This window comes from Procambarus clarkii, chromosome 61 (genome assembly GCF_040958095.1).
Source record: "Procambarus clarkii isolate CNS0578487 chromosome 61, FALCON_Pclarkii_2.0, whole genome shotgun sequence".
Taxonomy (NCBI): Eukaryota; Metazoa; Arthropoda; class Malacostraca; order Decapoda; family Cambaridae; genus Procambarus; species Procambarus clarkii.
The window spans coordinates 25,790,145-25,802,042 of NC_091210.1; the positions used below are offsets into that span (position 1 = coordinate 25,790,145).

At 33.8% G+C, this 11,898-nt stretch overlaps 1 protein-coding gene across 1 annotated transcript; it reads right to left on the reverse strand.

The window, feature by feature from the left end:
* Positions 1-3,440: 3,440 nt before the first annotated feature.
* On the reverse strand, positions 3,441-10,980 carry LOC138354044 (uro-adherence factor A-like). Its single transcript, XM_069307760.1, has 3 exons — positions 10,829-10,980; positions 10,026-10,132; positions 3,441-5,107 (listed from the first exon to the last, which is right to left on the reverse strand). Exon 3 carries the CDS (start codon positions 4,967-4,969, stop codon positions 3,917-3,919), a length of 1,053 nt encoding a protein of 350 aa, XP_069163861.1. The 5' UTR covers positions 4,970-5,107; positions 10,026-10,132; positions 10,829-10,980; the 3' UTR covers positions 3,441-3,916.
* Between the last annotated feature and the right edge of the window lie 918 nt (positions 10,981-11,898).

The window sequence follows — 11,898 nt, forward strand, 5'->3', positions numbered from 1 at the left end:
ACGTGGCCTGAGTGTGATCTTCATAATTCGCAAGATCAACCATAATGTCGTCTATTTCTGTTTCTGATAAATTAGTGTTGGCAAGTTCAGCCACATATGTTGCTATTTGACATTTGATTTGCTCAAATTTACCTGCAGCTGCTTGATAATAGCTTTCCAGGTCAGCATAATCAACTTGAGATTGTTGTGACAAATCTTCACATTTCTTGATCTGTCTTGTTAAGTGGCCTTTAAGACCTGCAAGGGTTCTTTTCATTCTCCCTGCATTATCCATACTGGCTAGTTGGTGAAGCCTTGTGGGGCTTGTACTTGGGCTGCTCATAATACTGAACAAGCTCTAATGGTAGCCTAGGGTAAAATGCACTCACTAGGCATTAATCCTACCTCTACTAGAGGTTAGCACTTAAAATTAATACACATTATATATATACAATCATACACACTAATGATTTGAGTGATAAACCAGTGTCACTGGAAGTACCTTTAGGTTAGCTCTTCTATATCACCCTAGGATGGAATAGACACTAATTAATCACTCAAAGGTGTAATGATCATAAGTAAATTATTATATATACAACTCAACTCGAGTTGATAAAAATTACACCCAAATAGGGTCTGCACCATTCATTAATGGTGTTAGGTTATTCAATATAGTACAACTGACTATGGTAATAATGGGACTAGGATGAACGATAATAGTTCAACTAGTCAATGGTTAATATCCTACCCTGTTGTGGGTTGGCAATTAGTAAATATTATACTGTGAACACTAGTGCAATATATTAAATAATTCTCTATTTTGGAGAAATAATATACACAATTATTGATAATAGCCTCTTAATTAGCCTCTATGAAACTTCTAATATTATCAAGAAGTATTAAATATTATTAGTGACCTCGCGAAATAAACTCCACAAAATTCGTAGATAATCTCTCGCGAAATGTAACACCACGAAATCCGTGAACAATCTCGCGACACAGTCACTAATTTGGCTGGCTTCTATATTAGCGCTGTCATTTCACAGAATAACACGCCACCAAATCTGTGGGTGTGCATGAAACCGCTGACTAAGGCTTAACTGAACTGAGCGGGGCTCGTGAACTCGCACGAGTCAACGCCGCCGTCTTGACTGGCTTTGTTTAAATCACACTGCACTAGTTTATTTAATGAAGCCACTGGTTAACTGGTTCATCCGGTACTAAGATGACCAAATGTGGGTTCAAAGGATCAAATAATCCGTCATCCGGTTCGAAGATGACCAAATAATGTGGGAACCGACCTGTGAGATTTATATTTATTTAATTTATATGAATTTATATTTACGTTAATTTATATACTTCGATAGCAATTTGTATAATGATAAGTGGACTGTATTTCTGCAATAATCTCATAATCTCACAAATCGATCCTCTACACATTAGGGGGGGTTTATATTTATATATATATGCAGCCAATCAAACTACAGAATTAGACTACATACATTGAAGAGGTTCCTTATCTTATAGTACAGCAGGTTAGTCCACCAGGTATAACTAGGGTGTAGACACCAAATTATCCTCTTTGAGGTAGCTTCCATCACCCAGTAACTGGTGCACAAATCTTGCATCCTCGTCTTGACCTGTCAAAAGTGCGCTAGCTGTGAAGCCAGAATCCTATATATGACAAGCTATATCAGAGAAAACTGTACAGTACATGGAACAATAAAGACCTGGCTTAATTACCTTTAGTATGAGGCGATTTCGCGTTCTAACCGGCAAACCCTACCCAATGACATTAATTGCCACTAATGATAGATAATGGGTTTCGGAAAGAACACTTAACTTGAATTTGTTGACAGCGTGTTGAAAATGGTACACCTTTGGGTTCCATAACACTACGTCCAAGTAAAATTAACAGGAGCCGAATTTGCTCCCGTGTGAGCCTCTGGTCTCGTAAACAACAATGGCTGCCCTCCTTCCTCCTCACTCTGACGCCTGGCTTACATTGTCCACATTTCAGAAAGTGATAGAAGGGTCACATTTACTCTACTTTAATATTGATAATTAAGTTAATTTATATGAGATGTTTTATGATGGTAAAGTCCAAAGACTAATGTATTTAAGAATAATTCCCAGCAGAATAGCTGGTGAATTATAATAGTATGTGGTGATGATATCCCGTTTTCTATAGACGGTAATTCCACTACAAGTTACATTTTCTATGGGTAACTTGTTTATACAACACAGCTCTTATCTGTCTGTATGATATTATTAAATTGTGTCGGATTTTCCGACACCAAGAGCTGCAAGCTTTCTTTTCCAGCGCCTCAGTGCGGCGATACAGAGGGGAAATGCGCACTGCATCCAGGGTTCCTGCCCGCCATCTGAGGAGCTGGAGGAACTCGACAACCTATGATAACCATCTTTGTAACCCATATGTAACTCCTTTTTTGTAACAAAGTTCAAATAAAGCAAATATATATGTGTACATAAAAAAAAATGGGGGTGGTAGGAGAAGATAATATTAGTGTTCAGTGAGAAACAACAAGGTCTCCTCTGAATACTTTTTATTTTCTTCTCCGAGGCTATGGGTCCCCACATTGGCACCAGAGGTGGTACCCTCACAAACTTTTATAAATTATATATATATATATATATATATATATATATATATATATATATATATATATATATATATATATATATATATATATATATATATATGTCGTACCTAGTAGCCAGAACGCACTTCTCAGCCTACTATGCAAGGCCCGATTTGCCTAATAAGCCAAGTTTTCCTGAATTAATGTATTTTCTCTATTTTTTTTCTTATGAAATGATAAAGCTACCCATTTCATTATGTATGACGTTAATTTTTTTTATTGAAGTTAAAATTAACGTAGATATATGACCGAACCTAACCAACCCTACCTAACCTAACCTAACCTATCTTTATAGGTTAGGTTAGGTTAGGTAGCCGAAAAAGTTAGGTTAGGTTAGGTTAGGTAGGTTAGGTAGTCGAAAGAAATTAATTCATGAAAACTTGGCTTATTAGGCAAATCGGGCCTTGCATAGTAGGCTGAGAAGTGCGTTCCCAGCAAACATTTTCATGTTTTTAAAACATCCTAAAAACGACATTTCATTGTTTTCAGCACGTTTATAATTACGTTTAGAAAAGGTTTTTTGAGAACTTTTATATACAACCTTAGAACGTAAATAATTAACATTTCTAAAAACTTTTTTATAATCTTTTAATTACCTACATTAAAACGTTTAGGGTAAATTAGGGTATAATAATTTTTTAATTCATATCTGAAATAGAAAGGGAGAGAAAGAAAGAAGACATATCTGAGAAAGAAATGGACATCCTATATATATATATGTGTAAATTACAAATAAATAGGGTACAAAAAGAGAATTAAAATATTATATTTATTTAATTAAGAATGAGTAATACAACAAAATAAATGTAATAGCTCGAAATATATAGACTATATCTATAACATAATATAAAAGTAAAAATTTAAAAATCTATAAAAATCTATATATGCAATATGTGAACACAATAGATTTTGTGATCAAGCAGCCTGTGATTCATGTCATGCTGAGATCAGTCTGACGTTACAAGCAGTTATTGTTACTTAAAACTAAAACAAGTAAAATTTTCCGAGTATACATATAACACTATAGTTTTTCTATGACTAATAATAAAAATCTATTAATCAAAAGTTTAGGACTAATTAACTAAAAATAAAAATCTACAAGTGAATGTAAACACAGTCAAGTATAATATTCATGTAGAAAGAGAAAGAAAAAGAGAGAGAGAAGGAAAGAAAGGGAGAAAGAGAGAGAGAAAGAAAAGAAAAAACAGTCATGTATAATATTCATATTAGCACCATGCTATATAACTTAGATTAAGTAAAAATCTCAGACATTTTTAAATCAAATGAAATATGAGAGCCAGAGAGAGAGAGCGAGAGCCAGAGAGAGAGCGTGAGCCAGAGCCAGAGAGAGCGCGTGAGCCAGAGCCAGAGAGAGAGAGAGAGCCAGAGAGAGAGTCAGAGCTAGAGAGAGAGTCAGAGCCAGAGAGAGAGAGCCAGAGAGAGAGCCAGAGAGAGAGAGCCAGAGAGAGAGAGAGCCAGAGAGAGAGAGCCAGAGAGAGCGAGAGAGTGAGAGAGCCAGAGAAAGAGAAAGAGAGAGAGAGAGAGAGCCAGAGAGAGCGAGAGCGAGAGAGCCAGAGAAAGAGAGAAAGAGAGAGAGCCAGAGAGAGAGAGAGCCAGAGCCAGAGAGAGAGAGAGAGAGCCAGAGAGAAAGAGAGAGCCAGAAAGAGAGAGAGAGCCAGAGCCAGAGAGAGAGCCAGAGCCAGAGAGAGAGAGAGAGCCAGAGAGAGAGAGAGAGAGCCAGAGCCAGAGAGAGAGCCAGAGAGAGAGAGAGAAGAGCCAGAGAGAGAGAGAGAGAGCAAGAGAGCCAGAGAGAGAGAGCCAGAGAGAGAGAGAGCAAGAGAGCCAGAGAGAGAGAGCGAGAGAGAGAGCCAGAGAGAGAGAGAGCAAGAGAGCCAGAGCAAGAGAGCCAGAGAGAGAGAGCGAGAGAGAGAGCCAGAGAGAGAGAGAGCAAGAGAGCCAGAGAGAGAGCGAGAGAAAGAGAGAAAGAAAGAGAGAGAGAGAGAGAGAGAAAGAGAGAGAGAAAGAGAGAGACAGACAGACAGAGACAGAAAGACACACACACAACAAAAGAGGAGACAGAACAAAATTAAGGCAAGGAGAGAGAAGACAGAACAGAAACAACAGAGAGAGGAGAGAAATGAGAAATCATTGAAGAGAAGGGGAAGAGAAACACAAGATAAGAAAAAGATACAAGAAAAATATACAAGATAAAAATGACATAAATGAATACCACAAATATAAAAAGTAAAGGAAGAGAGGAGGAAAGGAGAGATTAAAAGACAAGAAAAACAGGAGAGAAACGTAAAAGAAATAAAAAAAAGGGACATTTGTGAGGAGAGAAAATAGAGAGACCAGAGAAGACCATATATCAAGAGTGAGAGGATAAACACTTATATATTTTCTTAGTAGACATCCTCTGGCTCTTGTTGCCCCTCTTGTATACGAATTGTACTTGCAAGTTTTCCCTGAAAAGATTTTAACAAAATTAATATTTAATTATTTATTTATATAAATTACACACACAAACTTTATATATATATATATATATATATATATATATATATATATATATATATATATATATATATATATATATATATATATATATATTATATAATTTCGTAAACCTCACCCTGTAAACATTCATGTTTCTACATGTTAAACAAGCTACGAGGATGAGGGAAGGGGATGTTCCCTCCATGCTGGATATTATATTTACCAGGAAAGAGAAAGATATATTTATCATTCGGTACCTCCCTCCTTTGGTACCTCCCTTTTCCTCCTTTCAGTACCTCCCTTCTTTTACCCAAGTGACATTGTCACTTGGGTAAAAGTGACCATGTCTTTTTGGGAATAAAGTATGCAATGCATTATAATCTGGAAGAAAATGAGCTTGAAGCAGTTGAAAAACCTGACTTGTGGAGAGGTCATTATGGGGAACTCAGATATTTCCTTAAGGAATTTGACAAACACTTGCTGTTAGGACATGAAGTAAATGAGATGTATGTCAAGTTTTGTGAAATATATGATAATGGCACAACAAAATTTATACTAAAGCAGAGATGCAGAACTAGGAAAAAGGGAAAAATTGCCCAAACATACAAGCAATACAAAGATGCGAGAAACAACAATAGCAGTAAGGAGAGGGGCAGAAAGACTATGACTTTCGGTCATATTCAACAACACAAATATACATACACACACACACATTATTGGAAAAAATTGGAATTGGAATATTGGAAAAAATAATTACAACTAAATGGGTAGAACACCTGGAGAGAAATTATATAATTTCAGACAGACAGTATGGTTTTCGATTTGGAAGATCCTGTGTATCGAATTTACTCAGTTTCTATGATCGAGCAACAGATATATTACAGGAAAGAGATGGTTGGGTTGACTGCATCTATCTGGACCTAAAAAAGGCATTCGACAGAGTTCCACATAGAGAGGTTGTTCTGGAAACTGGAAAATATTGGAGGGGTGACAGGTAAGCTTCTAACATGGATGAAAAATTTTCTGACTGATAGAAAAATGAGGGCAGTAATCAGAGGCAATGTATCGGACTGGAGAAATGTCACAAGTGGAGTACCACAGGGTTCAGTTCTTGCACCAGTGATGTTTATTGTCTACATAAATGATCTACCAGTTGGTATACAGAATTACATGAACATGTTTGCTGATGATGCTAAGATAATAGGAAGGATAAGAAATTTAGATGATTGTCATGCCCTTCAAGAAAACCTGGATAAAATAAGTATATGGAGCACCACTTGGCAAATGGAATTTAATGTTAATAAATGCCATGTTATGGAATGTGGAACCGGAGAACATAGACCCCACACAACCTATACATTATGTGAGAAATCTTTAAAGAATTCTGATAAAGAAAGAGATCTAGGGGTGGTTCTAGATAGAAAACTATCACCTGAGGACCACATAAAGAATATTGTGCGAGGAGCCTATGCTACGCTTTCTAACTTTAGAATTGCGTTTAAATACATGGATAGTGATATACTAAAGAAATTGTTCATGACTTTTGTTACGCCAAAGCTAGAATATGCAGCTCTTGTGTGGTGCCCAACAACAGAAGTTGGCCCATATCTTAAGAAGCACATCAACAAACTGGAAAAGGTGCAAAGACATGCTACTAAGTGGCTCCCAGAACCGAAGGGCAAGAGCTACGAGGAGAGGTTAGAGGCATTAAATATGCCAAAACTAAAAGACAGAAGAAAGAGGTGATATGATCACTACATACAAAATAGTAACAGGAATTGATAAAATCGACAGGGAAGATTTCCTGAGACCTGGAACTTCAAGAACAGGAGGTCATAGATTGAAACTAGCTTAACACAGATGCTAAAGAAATATAAGAAAATTCACTTTCGCAAATAGAGTGGTAGACGGTTGGAACAAGTTAGGTGAGAAGGTGGTGGAGGCCAAGACTGTCAGTAGTTTCAAAGCGTTATATGACAAAGAGTGCTGGGAAGACTGTCTCATCCTGTAACTACACTTAGGTAATTACACACACATACTATATATATATATATATATATATATATATATATATATATATATATATATATATATATATATATATATATATATATATATATTTATTTATATATATATTTATATATATATTTATATATATATATATTTATATATATATATATATATATATATATATATATATATATATATATATATATATATATATATATATATATATATATATGTCGTACCTAATAGCCAGAACGCACATTTTGGCCTACTATGCAAGGCTCGATTTGCCTAATAAGCCAAGTTTTCCTGAATTAATATATTTTCTTTAATTTTTTTCTTTTGAAATGATAAAGCTACCCATTTCATTATGTATGAGGTCAACTTTTTTTTATTGGAGTTAAAATTAACATAGATATATGACCGAACCTAACCAACCCTACCTAACCTAACCTAACCTATCTTTATAGGTTAGGTTAGGTTAGGTAGCCGAAAATGTTAGGTTAGGTTAGGTTAGGTAGGTTAGGTAGCCGAAAAACAATTAATTCATGAAAACTTGGCTTATTAGGCAAATCGGGCCTTGCATAGTAGGCTGAGAAGTGCGTTCTGGCTATTAGGTACGACATATATATATATATATATATATATGTCATACCTAGTAGCCAGAACGCACTTTTCAGCCTACTATGCAAGGCCCGATTTGATTTGCCTAATAAGCCAAGTTTTCATGAATTAATATATTTTCTCTATTTTTTTTCTTATGAAATGATAAAGCTATCCATTTCATTATGTAGGAGGTCAATTCTTTTTTTATTGGAGTTAAAATTAATATAGATATATGACCGAACCTAACCAACCCTACCTAACCTATCTTTATAGGTTAGGTTAGGTAGCTGAAAATGTTAGGTTAGGTAGTCGAAAAAACATTAATTCATGAAAACTTGGCTTATTAGGCAAATCGGGCCTTGCATAGTAGGCTGAGATGTGCGTTCTGGCTACTAGGTACGACACATTATATATATATTTATATATACTTATTTATATATATATATATATATATATATTTATATATATATATATATATATATATATATATATATATATATATTTATATATATATATATATATATATATATATATATATATATATATATATATATATATATATATATATATATATATATATATATGTCGTACCTAGTAGCCAGAACTCACTTCTCAGCCTACTATTCAAGGCCCGATTTGCCTAATAAGCCAAGTTTTCCTGAATTAATATATTTACTATAATTTTTTTCTTATGAAATGATAAAGCAACCCTTTTCTCTATGTATGAGGTCAATTTTTTTTTATTGGAGTTAAAATTAACGTAGATATATGACCGAACCTAACCAACCCTACCTAACCTAACCTAACCTATATTTATAGGTAAGGTTAGGTTAGGTAGCCAAAAAAAGCTAGGTTAGGTTAGGTTAGGTAGGTTAGGTAGACGAAAAAACATTAATTCATGAAAACTTGGCTTATTAGGCAAATCGGGCCTTGAATAGTAGGCTGAGAAGTGCGTTCTGGCTATTAGGTACGACATATATATATATATATATATATATATATATATGTCGTACCTAGTAGCCAGAACTCACTTCTCAGCCTACTATGCAAGGCCCGATTTGCCTAATAAGCCAAGTTTTCCTGAAATAATATATTTTCTCTATTTTTTTTCTTATGAAATGATAAAGCCAGCCATTTCATTATGTATGAGGTCAATTTTTTTTTATTGGTGTTAAAATTAACGTAGATATATGACCGAACCTAACCAACCCTACCTAACCTAACCTAACCTATCTTTATAGGTTAGGTTAGGTTAGGTAGCTGAAAAAGGTAAGTTAGGTTAGGTTAGGTAGGTTAGGTAGTCGAAAAACAATTAATTCATGAAAACTTGGCTTATTAGGCAAATCGGGCATTGCATATTAGGCTGAGAAATGAGTTCTGGCTACTAGGTACGACATATATATATATATATATATATATATATATATATATATATATATATATATATATATATTTATATGTCGTACCTAGTAGCCAGAACGCACTTCTCAGCCTACTATGCAAGGCCCGATTTGCCTAATAAGCCAGGTTTTCATGAATTAATTGTTTTTCGACTACCTAACCTAACCTAACATTTTCGGCTACCTAACCTAACCTAACCTAACCTATAAAGATAGGTTAGGTTAGGTTAGGTAGGGTTGGTTAGGTTCGGTCATATATCTACGTTAATTTTAACTCCAATAAAAAAAAATTGACCTCATACATAATGAAATGGCTGGCTTTATCATTTCATAAGAAAAAAATTAGAGAAAATATATTAATCCAGGAAAACTTGGCTTATTAGGCAAATCGGGCCTTGCATAGTAGGCTGAGAAGTGCGTTCTGGCTACTAGGTACGACATATATATATATATATATATATATGTCAACACCAGCAATCAACAGCCAATTATTGCACAACTATATTCTACCCACCTCAAGACTCCGCTCCAATATAGAAGCATCAAGAAATATGGACCAATAGGCTTTCTACAAACACTTCTATTCAATACCCATTGTTTCTGTTCTGTCTTGTGTTGATACTTTTAATACCCTATTAATATCCTCTAGTGTTCTGTCTTGTGTTAATGCCACATCATCCTTCCCACCTCACTCAAATGTAATGCCACATCACCCTTCCCACCTCACTCACATATATATATATATATATATATATATATATATATATATATATATATATATATATATATATATATATATATATATATATATATATATATATATATCAGACAATTAGTAAAAAAAAAAAAAAAAAAAAAATTTAAATTATTTTACCTTGTACCTAGATCCACCAGGCCTGTTTGGTGCATGTTTCAGTACTTCAGAAATCTGGAAGGTCACATCCTCCTCCTCAACTTGTGGATGTGCGTTGATAGATGATTCTGTAAAATTAAGTTATTTATATAATAATAAATTCAGTATAACAATAATATTCTATAAAATTAAAAGTAATTTATACATCAATCAGATAAAACTCTCCAGAGATGGTGATACACAACATATAAAGGACAAGTTTCAGAACAAAATATGCATTTAGGAACAAGGTTTTGTACATGTAGGTAGCACATGAGAAAATAAGTGGAAGGTGATCAAGTTTATATTAACATGTTAATGGCTTTGTTAAGGCTTTGCAAGAATGAAAAAATATTAATAATATAATATCACCTACCAATTAATTGTACATCATTTATAAGTCAATTATTTGCATTATTATTATTCAATACTAATGATATAAAAATGCATTTTGTAATCTACTATTTATGCAAGTATTAAGCACAGGATCATGAAATAAACTGCACAATACTGTAATGGATAAACCAATTAAGTTTACATTTTCCTATAGCTAAGTCAGTCAGTTCTATTAGCAGCAGAGAACAATTATGCCCAACCTCTATTAAATGAAACAATCTTAAGAGCAAGTGATAGAAATATAATCATTTATGCTTGGGAAAATATTATGGAATGGTTCCAAATATGAAAAATATTAAGTTTTTGGGTTAAAATTTTTTAACTTAAAATTTAAATTTTTAAGTGAATTTTAAACTTTAAAAAAATTATTTAATTTTTTGGTTACTTACTTAAAATAACATTATATAGTTCTTGTTTTTGTAGAAATGCCAATTTCTTCTTTTGCCCTTCCAGACTGTATAGTGACCACAGGCCGTTTGTTCATATCTTCATTATTCTTCGAACCGTGGTTGCACAATCAGACCCACGTACACTGGTTAAAAGCATCACCTAAAAGCAACAACAAAAATGTAGTACACTGACGAATTTTGAATAAATAAATAAATAAATAAATAAATAAATAAAATATATATATATATATATATATATATATATATATATATATATATATATATATATATATATATATATATATATATATATATATATATATATGCCATATACATATATATGCTATGTTGTATGCTACAACTTGGCTGATAATAAAGCCATTCACAACTGCAGGCCTAATAAAAAAAGGAGGTGGCATAGCAATATCTTACAAAGATACCTTCATCTGCAATAGTGTCATTAGTAATAGAGACGACTATTGTGAATATACCTTTGCCAAGTTCTCCAGTAAATCCCTTAAATCCTCCTTGAACAAGAGGGTTTTTACTTGATCGAACCATATTCTTAACCTGCTGCAGGTAATTTTCAAATGGAAATGCTGAACATCTGTCCAAACTACCAAACTCTTTGGCATCAGAGGATATGTGTGTTAGGCAGTGTACATTGTACACTAAAAAATCCTTATAAAACTAAGAGAATATTATCAGGAATAATATTCTACAAAACCAAGAAGACTTCCGAACTCCTTATCAAAAACAGCCCGAAGGCGACAGAGAACCCTCTACAGCAGTCAAGTGTTGTATACATGTACACTTGCCCCCACGAAGGATGTAACCTTCAATGTAAGTACATAGGTATGACGTCGACCAAGCTGACGAGGCGTTTGACATGCCATCTTCAATCTGGTGCCCCTAGGAATCACATGAGACAAGCCCATGACATTACTCTAACAAGAGAAATGTTGAACAAGAATACTTGCATAATAGACAAAACCCAAGATTCAAGAAGATTACAAATTCTTGAGGCAATTCACATAAGAACAGAGCGACCTACCATAAGAACATAAGAA